The sequence below is a fragment of the Podarcis erhardii genome (genome assembly GCF_964252035.2).
Source record: "Podarcis erhardii genome assembly, chromosome: 13".
Classification (NCBI taxonomy): Eukaryota; Metazoa; Chordata; class Lepidosauria; order Squamata; family Lacertidae; genus Podarcis; species Podarcis erhardii.
In genome coordinates this window covers 27117875-27131208 of record NC_138502.1, presented here as the reverse complement: position 1 = coordinate 27131208, position 13334 = coordinate 27117875, and the positions used below count along the sequence as shown (strand labels likewise).

The 13334-nt window shown below is 48.2% G+C and overlaps 3 protein-coding genes across 5 annotated transcripts in view; 2 read left to right on the top strand and 1 right to left on the bottom strand.

The window, feature by feature from the left end:
* GRB7 (growth factor receptor bound protein 7) overlaps positions 1-7394 on the bottom strand; it is an 83923-nt gene extending 76529 nt beyond the window's left edge. The window contains exons 1-2 of one of the 3 annotated variants that reach the window (XM_081837002.1): positions 7268-7394; positions 6050-6121 (exon numbers count right to left, since the gene is read on the bottom strand). Coding sequence is in view for 1 of the 3 variants with exons in the window: in XM_081836999.1 (XP_081693125.1) it covers positions 758-934 (177 nt within the window). In the remaining 2 variants the exon portion in view is untranslated. Of the gene's footprint in view, positions 1-757; positions 1430-6049; positions 6122-6982; positions 7001-7267 lie in introns of those variants that run through there. The other 2 variants (XM_081837001.1, XM_081836999.1) reach the window with 2 other exon arrangements.
* On the top strand, positions 4535-5572 carry LOC309327048 (zinc-binding protein A33-like; the record flags this gene model as incomplete). Its single annotated transcript, XM_081836084.1, has 1 exon — positions 4535-5572. One exon carries the CDS (start codon positions 4535-4537, stop codon positions 5570-5572), a length of 1038 nt encoding a protein of 345 aa, XP_081692210.1.
* On the top strand, positions 7273-13108 carry MIEN1 (migration and invasion enhancer 1). The gene is made up of 4 exons (XM_081837071.1): positions 7273-7407; positions 9124-9221; positions 10338-10414; positions 11737-13108. The coding sequence occupies exons 1-4, from the start codon at positions 7331-7333 to the stop codon at positions 11818-11820; spliced, it is 336 nt and encodes a 111-aa protein (XP_081693197.1). The 5' UTR covers positions 7273-7330; the 3' UTR covers positions 11821-13108.
* Positions 13109-13334: the final 226 nt, after the last annotated feature.

Sequence of the window (13334 nt, the reverse complement as noted above, 5' to 3'; positions counted from 1 at the left end):
CTTATAGGCAGCAGACCACTAGTCCATTCAGCCCAGCGCCAGCCCCACCAACTAGCATCACCTGCTCAAGGCCTTGAGGAACAGGTCTTTCCCAGCACGGTTACGCAACATATTTTTCAAGGAAGACGCCAATGATTAAATCTTGGACCTCCTGCATACAAAGCTGTGTCCTTTGGCTGAATTGTGACACACACCCCCCCCCCCCCCCGTTCTAAACAAACTTGCGTATGTGCAACCACTCACATTATCAGAGGTATGACAACATGCAAATTCACAGCTGACGTTCACCTCAAAAGTGCAGCTTCATGCTCTCAGGATCCGTTAGCAGAAAAGGGAACCATCTGTGTGCTCCAGACAAGTCATTTTCTGCACATTCATTATTAACACTCTGGTTAGTCTTAGTTTGACTTAGCTTTGCATTTTGAGTGTTGAAGTTCAAGCCTGGAATAAAGAGACTGTCGCTGTGCATGTGCAGAGTGCTGTTCCATCACTTCTCAGCAGCCACAGTCCAGCACACAGCTCAGCTTAGGGAGCCCTATTGAGTCCCAACATCCCTCTATTTAAGAATTACCCACTGCCTAAGAAAAGGAACAAGTTCTGTCCTGGAAAGGAGATAATACAAAAACTTTTTGCTTCACCCCAGGGAAATTACAGGCAGCCCCTTCAGATCATCTGGGTTGGCTTCTAGAGTAAAGGGAACCTGGTTTTTCACCCTCTTTAAGACAGCAGCCACCAGTTCCCAAAGTTCGGGGATTACCTTGTAGCAGGGAGCAAAGCTGCGACTTCTCTTCTGACGGGGGCAGGCGAGCCCCTTGCCTGGGGAGCCACGCTTCCGCAGGCAGGTGCAGCAGAAGACGACCCCCACAGCTCTCCTCCAGCACAAGCCCCGGGTCTCCTGCATACTGCGGTCCACAAGCGAGAGCCTCCAGGTCATCCTCTTTTAACTGAGCCACCCCACTGGCTGGCCCGGGGACTCCACGACTGCTCTCCACCTTACTCCGAAGCGACTGCGCAGAAGGGGCTCTTTCCACGCCCCCCCCCCCGATTCCACCTCCCCGCTTGGTCCTCCCATATGCTTCACACTCGGCTAAGATGACAGGACTGGATGTTCGGAATAGCGACGACTAACAGGGGACCCATCCGGCGGCACGGCTCGTTCTGTAGCAGCCCCTTCCTCCGGCTTTCTTAAACACACCCACTTCTGTTTTCGTGCTCCCTGGTCCCCGTGCCACACGCTCGGCCTGGAGGACCCGTCTGGAGAAGAAGGCGACGTCGGCTGCGCGCCCTGCGGGGCAGAATCTGCCTGGGTATCCTTAAGGAGCAGATGCCGTCCAGAGATGCTGAGTGACTCAAAAGCCACATGGTGCCAAGCTATTTCTGTCTGCCTCGAGATTGAGGCTGGCAGGGCCAAGTCAGGCCGAGCACGGACTACAGGCTAGAAGACTGGGGGGGGGGGAGAGAGAGAGAGAGAGAGAGAGAGGACTTCCTTGCCAACCAGGACTTTTTATCAGCTTTTGAAGAAAGACCCAGCTGCTCAGGCAACCCGAGGCCACTTAGCCGCACATTCATTCTTCTCCAGTGAGCCACGTTTGCCTTGGCACAGGGAGAGTTAACAAAATCTCTCCCAAACCAGGCCTCAGCGGATAAACTTTTAACAAGGGGAACATGCCAGCTATATCCGGGGAGGTGCTTTTTTTTTATTATGGTTCTTGCAAAAAAAGAAAAGACTGGCTGCATTTCGCTCTCGGCCTTTGGGGCAGCAGGAGGAGGGGTTGGGGCAGCCAAAGAGGGAAGGAAACTATTCTGTCTGAAGGAACACGCGACAAGTCTCCAGTCTCGAGGCACAATATGGTAGCTGTGATTGATGACTTTGCCATAATTAGACTGAGCCAAACTGATTTAAGATTTGAGTGATGCAGGAGTAGAACCTATTCCTTTTAATTAGGTGCAGCGGTGACTTCTTTTAAAAAAAAGTAAAGGTGGGAGAGAAGGGGAATACAAGACTTAACGTGGGACAAACAAAAGCTTTGATCTGGGAATCCAAAATGGCTTCCATGAGTTTACGAGGCTTTCCACCCTCACTTCTGCCCACAGCTAGGGTTTTCAGTCAGTGTTACAGGAATTTTTATAATGATTGGAGGGGAGGGTTGCCCCTCCAGCATGCAGTGTGCACCCCCCCCTTTGTTCACACACACACACACACCACATAACACATGACACCACACAATTTCCAATGTTGTTCAGTTTGGGAAGGAAATGGCTACCGAGGGGGGAGCTTGAGACATGAGTGGAGGGCAGCCATAATCCCTAAAGTGTGAGCCCATGCACTCAGCAGCTCCTCTGCCTGAGTGATAATCTCTGGCATCCTGATACCTGAGTGCCAGACAGGTAGCCGTTCCAGAAACAATAGCAAACCGAAATCAAGACAAAAGGCTGTGATTAACTTGGCTGGGAAACAGGGACATGTAAATATCTCTTTTATATCACTTGATGGGTGTATGGTGGTGGTCAAGGGAAGCGGGGCAGGGGGCAAGCCCTGACGCTCAGGTTTCTGTCCCCAGACCCTCCCAACATGTGATGTATTTGTAATGTATGCATGGTGTAATTTTAGGGGTGTTGTGAGTATCTTTGCAAAACTGATAAAAGTGGGAGCCATCCTTTGTTCTGGGCTTCTTCCTGCTTCTCTCATGTGGTGGAAGTACTGTTGCAACAGTCGTTTGAATAAAGACCAGGCCTACTGGCTTCTGTTTTGCTCCTATGTTCCTGGCTGGTGTCTTTGTTTGGTAATCCAAGTGAGCCCAAGGATTTTCCTATAACAGTCAGCCCAGGTTGCCCACATTCGCACCAGCACTAGGTAAAACAGATCTGCCCATATGCATCCGTCCTGTGGGAAAACAGGAGAACAAAGGTTGCATATTCCCCCAAGGAAGTAAAATCTAATGAACTCAGAGGAACCTAGGCTGCAATCCCAACTCCTGGCTGGCAGTGGTGGGACTTGACAGGGCAGAGCAGTCCCTGTTGCATCCACAGTCCTGGCCCAGCACTCACACCAACCTGGAGAAGGTGTGGTGTGGGAAGGAGGGAGACTGGCCCCTTCTCTGTATCTGCTCCCAGTGGTGAAATGGTCTGGATCAGGCTCATTTACCATCACATGATGGGAGGAAGGTCTGCGTGGCGTCCAGTGGAATCTATGCCAGCCCTGCCCCTGAAAAGCCTCATCTTTGGGGTTTCCCTTAACTACCAGCAGCAGCGCTGGAGGTAGCTTCCACCTGCCATTTTGGAGAGCATATTGGGACGCTCCTTGATGGCAGGGCTTGCCTGTCAACAGCAGAGACCAGTGGAAACAGACAGGGCTGAAACCAAGGGACATCTCTGCCCCCATACAAACCCCGTCTGGCGTAGTAGACGGGGGAGTTTGGATTCATCTGCCTGTTTTAATGTAATTTGTAAGGCAGCTCCAAGCAGTTTGCAAAGCAAAAGTGTAGTGAACAAAGCTATACGTTTCTCTAGCGTAGAAGAGTAGAAAACCAACACTGAATTACAAAATCACAACAACAGAGCAGGAAAGCCAAAAAATAATAATCAAAGGTCAAATAAAAGAAAACAGTCATTACAGATTGCTGGAAAGCTTGTAATGTGGAAGCAATACAAGTTTCCAGGGGAAGGGAATTCCAAAAAGTCCCCCTGTAGAGGGTTGGGTTTGCCATATAATGATGAGCAGGTGCTTCAAACATCGTTTTCCTGCTTATCCGTGTTTCATCTTTCGTTTTAGATGGAAGAAAAACATCTTGCACTGCATCTTACAGGTTTTTGCATGCCTACAGAAATTCTGCAGCAGGAAGGTTTGCAAATGTTTTCCCGCAACTGTTTGCAAACAGCCTGGGCTCCACCTACATCCCTCTCCTTCCCCTGTAAACCATCACAACCCTTTTTGTAAGCGTTCAGTGGAGTTCTGTGTTCTCTCCTCCATGCCGCTAATGTTGTTAAACCAACACTGCCTGGAGAAGGAGGGCAGGTGGCAGGAGGTTGTTTAACCCTTCCCTTCCTGTGCCTTTTCCAGCTGCAAACCACCCTCTTCAGGCTGTGTGATAAAGAAGGGAGTGATTTTTGAGGCAGAAAAGGACAAAAGAGGGAAGTTGTATTTTGATTATGTATATTGTTTCATCTGCCCAGTTTTCTCTGCTCAGAAGCCTGAGACATTTTAAAATACAAAAACAAGTGGAGGAAAATATGCAGTTGAAATGAGCAACATGTAGCTTGAGAATGTAAAGAAGCTTTTCTACAGGGAGGGGCAAGAAGAAGAAAACGAAACTCCTAAAGCGTCACCTGGGTGTGGACATTAACCCTGGGAAAAGGAAACCTATTTATTCCTCAGCTGATTATAAAAGGCCAGAAGATAAGTGTCAGAATCAACCTCAAAAAAGTGGCCGGTCTTCTGGCTTTAGAGAAGGAGCTAATACAATCCTTCTGATTATATTAACGCCACTGTTTCCAACAGCTTTCCTGAAGCTAAAAAGAACCACAAGCCTCCATAATGGAATCGCCAACAGCAGGTGCCGACAGCAGAAAGGAAGCGGAAGAGGTGGCTCAGAATGCCCTGGGCCTGCATGAGGAAGCAGAAAAACTCTGCAGTGGCTACACAGAGAAGATCCAAGTTACTCTGAAAGCTCTGCATTCCTTCCGAGAGAAAGTGACAATGGGATTCAAGGAGCTGCATGACTTCCTCTATGACGAGGAGTCGTCTCTTATGGCTAAAATAGACCGAGATGAAGAGAAACACCTGCGCTTTCTGGAGAACAAGCTGATGGATGTGTCTGAGGCAGCATCCTCTGCTCTGAAACTGGCGGACAACCTCAGTGTGGCCGACAACACCAGCAGACACGGCATGCGCATGACCGAGTTACGACTGAAGCAGCTACGGATGCAGATGGCCAGGTACAGCAAGGAGATGAGGTTCTGTGGACCAGATGTGCTGTGTAGCCCACCCCTAAAGTATTCCATTTGCAGGCAGATGCTGAAGAGAGCGGCACATTGTGCACTAGAGGACCTCACCCTTGATGACAGCAGCGCCCATCCTCACCTGATTGTTTCTGCAGACTTAAAATCGGTCAAGCTGAGCCCTCGCTGCCAGGCAGTTCCAAAGAGCCTATGGCGTTTTCAGCCCTGCCTCTATGTCCTCTGCTCACAGGGCTTCCAGTCAGGTAAGCATTACTGGGAAGTGAGCGTTGGGCAAAAAACCAACTGGGTCCTTGGGGTAGCCAGCTGCCGCGTCAACCGCAAGGCAGTGGAGAACCTCGCTCCTGAAAATGGATACTGGATCCTCAGGAAAACGCCTGGAAACCGTTTCTACGCCTTGAGCTCAACCCCAGTGAGTCTTGCTCCCAGCCACAGCCCCTCAAAGGTTGGAGTGCTCCTAGACTATGAAAATGGCAAGATTGGGTTTTACAGTGCAGAGAACATGGTGGAAATCTGCACGATCACAGGTGACTTTCAAGAGATGCTGCATCCCTTCTTCTGCCCTGGCTTGATACTTGCGGAAGAGGATTGCTATCCTCTGACAATAAACAGTTAGAGGGAAAGAGGAAAAACCGGACAGTCTGGAGGGAGAAGGCGAACAGTGAAAAAGCTCAGGAAAATAAATAATAGTGTTAAAGGTTTACAGGTGCATTTGTGTGTTTCTGAAAACTGCCTCATGCCACAGTAGTACAAGGAGAAATGAATAAAGCTTTGGATAATGCAGCTTTGGTACCAAGGCTTGTATCCTAGCTTAAAAATGTCATAGAAACTCATCATCTAGGGATGTGAGTTGTGTTGGGATGCAGAATGGTGACTGAGGGTCTGCACCAAAGACAAAGAAGGGGAAGCCTGAACAATTCTGGGGGAACTGGAAATTACTGGAAAGAGATAAGATGTTATTGTGTTGATTTTGGGTTAAAAGCACCATTGTGTTATGATCTGTAACATCTAAGAATCTGATTTATGGGGGGGGGGGAGAGAAGTCTCCATGATTATGTTTACATGTAATAATTTTTAATACTGGTTTACTTACCGCTCTCCTGACATGTCTAGTGTTGGTCTACCATGGAACTTGCTGCACATAACATCTCAAATGGTTGTATATCTGTGAATTTAAAGATCGTGTTTCATTCATACATTCACTTGCATGTGTTTTGCATTACTCATATGGGGTGACACTATTGCATGCTTTAAGCACGGACAACGGTTTAACAGAGCTTATGCCAAGGTTTGAGGTTTTATTATGCAATTACTATTCAAAAGTAAGCCCAGTGAGTTCAACTGGAATTACTCCCTAGTAAGGGTGCATAGGAATGTGTCCACCTAGGACCTATCAGTGTTTCTTAAACTTGGGTCTTCGACTGTTGTTGGACTGCAATTCCCATCATCCTTAGCTAGCAGGACCAGTGGTCAGAGATGATGGGAGTTGCAATCCAACAACAGCTGGGGAACCAAGTTTGAGAAACATTGATAGGTCTTAAAGTATGTCAACACCAGCCAATGTCTGAGGTGTCTGTCCTAGAGGAGATGATGTCGGTGTACGTGTGTGTGCCCTATAAGTGCCAGAAAAAAATGTGTGTACTTGGGACTTCTGGGGAGATATGGCAGGACTCTGAGCTGGAGTGAGGAGGGGAATCAGATGTCAAGCATTAGAGTCCCAGATGTGTTCCTGTGATTGGAGAGATGGGGTTGATAAGAAGCTGGTGCTCACTTGTCCATCCCCCAAGGATAGGAGGGAACCTGCCTAAAGGGACCAGATTCCACACAGGGCGTGGCAGAAGGCATTTCGTCAGGTGCAGCTCTTCTTGCAAGCTACACCTGTTGAATTCTTCTTTTGCACAACCCTTCACGGTGCAGGAGCACCTGCCTGAACTCCTTTGTGGGGGTGGGGTAGGAAGAGTGGTCTGTGAGGGAGGGGCGGAGCCCAAACCCTACAAAGTGAAAGGGTCAGACCCATGGTAGCTGCCTGAGGAAGGCGAGGCAAAGCAGCCTGCGCGGAGCCTGCACTTCCCGTGAAGAGCCACCAGGGGGCACCAAAACGCTCGGCGCTCTCTTCACGGGCGGCGGAAGAGAGCGCGAGAACAAGGCCTTGGTAACCGCCCCCTCCGCGTGACGCGAGGAACGCCGGCGCGCCCGATGGCGTCACAACCCGACCTCCCGCTGAGAGGCGGGAACCCGGAAGCGCCGTCTCACCCGGCCTCTCAACCCCGCCCCACGCACGTGACGCTGCACCGACGGAAGCGCGCCTCACGTTCTCGACGCTGCGGCTCGGGAGGGACTGACTGGGCCTGCTGGCTCCCTGGGCGGCGGCGCGATGAGCGGGTCCGGCGAGCCAGCTGCGGAGGCCCCGGCAGCCACCGGAGCAGGAGTTCGGATCGTGGTGGAATACTGGTGAGAGAGGAAGGAGGCTCGGGAGTGCGTGGCCCCGCCCACTTTCCGCCCCGGGCCCCGCCCTTCGCGCGCTCCTGGCCACGCCCTCCCTCTTTGAAAGACTCCGCGGTTGACTGCTTGGCCCCGCCCAGCTTCGATTTAGCCACGCCCCTCCCGCGTTGCACTCTTTTCTTTGCGCTTCGCAGTGTTAGATGGTGGCAGCGGGGGACGGGACGGGCGCTGAAGTCCAGCAGTGCCGGATTTACGTACAAGCTAAACAAGTTTATAACTTAGGGCTCCACTTTCGTAGGGGGCCCCGAAAAAATTAAAGGAAAAAAACTATTTTTAATGTATTTCCGTTCAACAATTACTTTGATAAAATACATATTTTGTTACGCGCAAATGGCTTTAGAAACCTTTTAGGTCCATAAATTACCATATAGCATATATTCAACACAAAAAAGTGACGATTTGTTGTTGACAAAGGACAGCTGGACATATAAAGGCCCCATTCAGTAGCTTAGGGCCTCATCAAACCAAAATCCGGCCCTGCCAGCAACTCCTGGGGAGCCACGGTTGAAGGACTCCTCGCAACCAGAAGGACAAGGGCCTGCCCCGAGGAGCTTCCAGAGCGAGTGTTACACCTTTATGTGTCACCCACCCCTTTCAAAAAATAAAAATCATAGAATTGGAAGGGACCACGAGGGTCATCTAGGCCCAGCCATGAAGGAGTCTTTTTGCACAATATGGGGCTCCAACATGCAACCATGAGATTAAGAGTCTTATGCTCTCCTGGCGGAGCTATCAACAGGCTGCCATTAGTCAAGGTGAACTTCCTGGCAAACTTGAGGCTGCCCCCTCTGCTTACGGCGTTTCCGAGAGCCGCAGAGAAGGCTTTCTCCTCCCAGACCAGTTCTAGGAAAAACCAAAGGGAGCCTTAAGTCAGGGAGGGCTGGTCCATTATGGGGAACAGGAGTACAGCCCCACCAACCTCAGCCAGCCCTTTGTTCACTTGCTACTTGCCTGTCTTCCTGCTTACAAACAGCCCAGGGTTGGCACTGCATGTCACCTTCATTGCCCTAAGCATCAATGTTGCCTTTGCATAACTTGGCCACCAGAAGGAAAGTTGGGGGACAAAGCTAGAATGGCTGGGTTCTGGCTGCACTTGGTCTAGTCTCACTTGCAGATCAATGTGTGGAGCCTGGGACGGGGCAGACAGAGTGGACTAAGCTAGCAAGAGTAGGATGACTCATGTAAACCAGTAGAAATTCTTAGCCCAGTGCTTGGTGCTTCCAATGATGTGTAGACTGAGGATGGGGTGACAGGGAAGCCAGTGGCAGAACCCTCAAGACAAGCAACAGGTAGCCTGCCCTCTTGGTTTGGGTTTACTGCCTTGGGATTTTCTGGAGTTGTTGGGAAGAAGGAAGAAGCCCTGAAACTTCAGATCAGACTCCACCGCTGTACTTCATTCAGCACTGCTCTGTTACAAAGGCACACATCCAGGGGTCCTGCAGAATGGGGACCTGGATCAAGCTCTTTGTGCAAGTTTCTGCCTTTTTCAAAGGCCAGTCACATCTGAACAGGTGTTCCACTTCAGCGTTGCCTTTAAACAAAAGCAGTCACATACAAATAGCAAATATTTTCTCCCTCCCCCACTCCATTCACAAGTCCTCCTCTCCGTTCGTCGTTGCCATCTTCAGCTTCCATTTGACACCCTAACCAAATTTCTCTTCCTAGCAAACCTTGTGGCTTTGAGTCTGCCTACCTAGAGCTGGAAAATGCAGTAAAAGAGGAATTTCCTGACGTGGAGATCGAATCGCGGCTTGGGGGGACAGGTATGGTGTCTGTGGAACTTTCCATGCTGACAGTAGCAGCAGTGAGCAAGGACCCCATTCATAGTGGGATGAGGGTGAACACATCATTCAGAATTCCTGTGATTGTGTGGGATATTAGCCTCATCAGCATGCTCAATAATGCTCTAGAAATGGGTTGGTTCTGTTAGCATCACTGGGTTCCAGTTGTGGAGGCAGCCATAGAGATCTGACGGGATCTGTTTCTTGACCCACCAGTTGAAGATCTGTGCCCTAGAATACAATCAACCTCCCCCCCCCCCCCCCGTGGCTGCACATTAGCAAAGGAAGCTCAGTTGCAATGGGCACCAGCAGTATTTTAGATCCCTTTGTCAACCATTGCTAATCTTCTCATTGCAGAACCCCAGGCATCTCAGGAACACAGTCTGAAGCTTCCTAGCCTATGGCCTCCCCTGGGAGTTGGGAGTTTTGTAACCAGAAAGAGAGAATAAGGCAGTGTAAACGCTATACCTTTAAAGCACATTTGAAGCACGTTTCCACTCTTAAAAGAATTCTGGGCACTGTAGTTTAGAGTTAAAATTCCCAGCAACCCTTAACAAACTACAGTGCCCAGAATTATTTGATGGGCGGAATGGTGCTTCAAATGTGCCTTGAAGGCGTAGTGTGTACGCAGCCCAAATGACAGGAGATGATGCGCCTTCTATTTTCTCATGTGGCTTGGGCTCACTTCCTAGTGTGCCATCTAGCAGAGGTGTAGCTGGGTGGGGTGGGCTAGCTGGGTTTCTGCCCCAGGTTAAGCCTCCAGAGGGGTGCCATCGAAGCTCCCAGCCTCTGTGTGCGTATGTATGTCTGTGCAAATACACGTGGTTTTGTTTTGCTTTTCCAAACTGGGTCTTTGACCTGGGTGAAAAAGAGGCTAGTTTCGCCCCTGCCATCTTGGACCTTCTTGCTCTTCAAGCCACATGGCTTCTGTGGGTTTGCTTTTTCCTTTGTGATATTTTGTCATCTTGATTTATTGCCCGATATCTGGGCAGTGAAATGGTGGTGAGCAGTTGGTGTAAAGCTGGAGCTAAGTTTCTCCTTGTGCTATATTGTCTCTCTCTCTCTTTTTTTTTTTTTTTTTTTTTGCCCCCCTTACAGGTGCATTTGAAATAGAAATAAATGGGCAGCTGATCTTCTCCAAACTTGAAAATGGAGGATTCCCTTATGAGAAAGATGTAAGTCCCTCCCACCCCCTGCAGCAGTTCCAAGACCATAGTTTGGGGAGGATGCTTCAGCCACTATGGTAACAGCTTCACCGTGCAGCGTTAGAAACTGAAATATGAAAGCTGGGAGCTAAATGGCACCTTAAACCTTTGTTATGGGCACAGCAACGGAATGTCTAGGCACGCTTTTTTATAACAAGAATACAAAGCTGAAATTGAATGAACTGCAGCTAAACTCTTATATTCATTTTTCACATGGTCTAGTCCTCATCTGAAGACTGCAAAAAACAAAGCCGTACTTCCCCTGCCCGCCCCCCTAATAGTCTTATGAGGGTTCCTTCTCCAGTCCTCAAAGTGGCTGGAAATGATGAGGCAGAAAAAGGTCCTTTCGTTCCAGCAATGGCAGTTTTGATGTGAAATCTTAGGTGCATACTGCGCCCAGAGCTCAGAAACTGCTTGCGTTAATGAGATTCCCTGTCTCAAAACACACCTAGAACAATGGGAGTTTCAAACGCTGACACCGTGGGATTGCCTAGTGTCCAATATGCTGCCAGTTACCCTTTCCCCAAATGTATTGTATTGTGCATGGAGTTCTTTGTACTCCAAAATGCAGGCAAGTTGCATTTCTCCATCCTAATCCAAATAGTGGCAGCTTCTCCTAACATCTAGAAGATCCGTTACATCTTGAAGATGCTTGTTTTTGTTAAAAGACAGCTGCGCTCTTAATCAGGCTCCCTTGGTCCAAAGATCTGTCACAGTTGTGGAGTATTATAAGTGGCGTTTCAAAATCTTAAAAGGCAGACAGCTCATTAAGCTTAAATAGCTTTGTGTGCTGCCAAAAGTTCTGTATTGGTGCCTCTTTGAAATAAGTCACAGCTTAATAAAAATAAGCTTTTCTAACTTCGTTTTTTTTAGAAAATGAAGACAGCTTTAATATTTGATTTTTTAAAAATGATCCCCTAAAAGCAAAATAGCCTTGAAAAAGAAAACTAGCATGCTCTTAATTCTAGGCGTCACCATTTAAATAAATAGATTACTTGGGTCCATTAATTTCTTTGAGTCTACTCTGAGTAAAATTTAGTTGGAAACAACCCATAGTTGATTGGTCAGCTGCTAAAGTGTACAGCATTAGTTGCAAAAACTAACTTCAATTTCTAGAGATGAGCTTATGGGGAAGGAAGGAGGAGTGTGTGTATGGGTGTTTATGACTCTATGGTTATGTACTGCGGAACAGCTGGCACTTATTTTGAAATCGCCAGCTTTTCAGATATTCAGATCCTTTAGCTGCTTATGAAGAATTCACACTTCCGGTTTTCTCCCTTCTCTTCTTGCAGCTCATTGAAGCCATCCGCAAGGCTGGCAACGGGGAGCCCCTCGAGAAGATCACCAAGAGCCGACCACCTTGTGTCATCCTTTAAGTCTCTCTTTTCTCTGGTCCAAACCTGCCTGCCCACCCTTAAGTCTCGCTCTCCCTGCCTCCATCTCCTACCCTAGTTTAATTACCTTGGTAGGTGGGGAGAGGATGAAACACAGCAAGGTGATTTGGGTTGCTAACACACAAGAAGCCTTATAAACAAGAACCTGAGCCACTTTAAGGAGGTGAGGAGAACAAGGTGCTTGCTAAATTAATTTCAGCGGATCAGCCTTCCTGCTTGGGGAGCCTCTCCCATTTTTAAAAAGACCAGAATGAATTTTGTCTTGATGTGCTGCATTTCTGTCCTAATGTATAACTGACAAGGATGAAGCCCTCCCCCATCTCCTTTCGAAATTGGGTCATCTCTTCTGACCTTTAGTGGTTCATCCGGGGCCATCAGCGATCTTCCTCCTCCCAGGTCCCCATAACCCCCTTTAACTGAGCCAGGATGAGCTAGTATCTCGTCCTGCCCTCATTGAAACCCTATCTTATCCAGTCTGGATAGGGTTCATACTGTTGCAGCAAGCTCTGAAGGACCTCAGACACCTTCAAACTATAGTCATGGGGACCAGTGTAGAAAGCTGCTCACTGTTTGCACAATATGTGGGAAAATTTCCACAATACTTCTGCAATTGTCCCCTTCTCTGTCTTGCCCAAATGTGGGCTTGAAAGTGGAGGCTTGGCTTAGCTTGAAGCAGTTCATCTTGTGTTGTTAAGGTCTATCTGGTTGGCCACTACAGTGGTGATGCAGAGCTTGTTCAAGTCCCACCCATGATCCATAGCAACCTGTACAACAGAGATTTGGGGCTTCTCTTTTATTATAGCAGCTATAAGGGCAGGGCAGGCACCTGCAGTGGAAGAGATCTCCTCAAGCCAGACCAGATCTTTGTACAAAGGAGAAAATAGAGCCCATGCCTTTTACGAGATCTGCCATCACTTGAGTCTACCTACCTGCTGGTTGCTTTGGCCCTTTTTTTTCTTTTTGAAGGCTAGCATGAAACTCAGCATAGTTCAGAACAGGCTAGCAATACAGTGAGAACTTACTTCTTTGAAGCTGTTTAGTCAATGGTTATAATTCTCTCTGCAGAACTGCAAGAACTTTTTTTTTAAAAAAAAACACACAACTAAACCATATATTCTCAAGCATTATCCAGCTATACAAGGAGGCATTTTCAAGATCTGTTGATTTCAGGATTGAAATACTTGCTTAATTTTCCTGCTGCAAACCCGTGGGACTTGAGATGTTTAATTCTGGTTAGATTGCTCATATGAACGCACACATGCCTTTTTTTTTGAAAAATAAAACCCTGATCTCTTGCAGTTAGCATGCTTAGACCTGCATCTCATTGATAGTAATACAGAATGTATATGATGGCCTGATTATGCTGTTAAGTTTCCCTGCCAGTGCGATATAGCAGCCAATGAAACAGAACAGGGTTCTGTGGGAAAGCTCTGGCATAATAGGCCACACATTTTGCTTTGCTAGGTGTGAAAGAGCTGCTGTGTAGTTATTGTCAT

Excerpts from the sequence above, each read along its gene's own strand:
- MIEN1 (XM_081837071.1), top strand. The coding sequence starts at position 7,331 with ATGAGCGGGTCCGGCGAGCCAGCTGCGGAGGCCCCGGCAGCCACCGGA. Across the intron at positions 7,408-9,123 it reads CGGATCGTGGTGGAATACTG|CAAACCTTGTGGCTTTGAGT; the intron begins GTGAGAGAGGAA and ends TTCTCTTCCTAG. Across the intron at positions 9,222-10,337 it reads ATCGCGGCTTGGGGGGACAG|GTGCATTTGAAATAGAAATA; the intron begins GTATGGTGTCTG and ends CCCCCCTTACAG.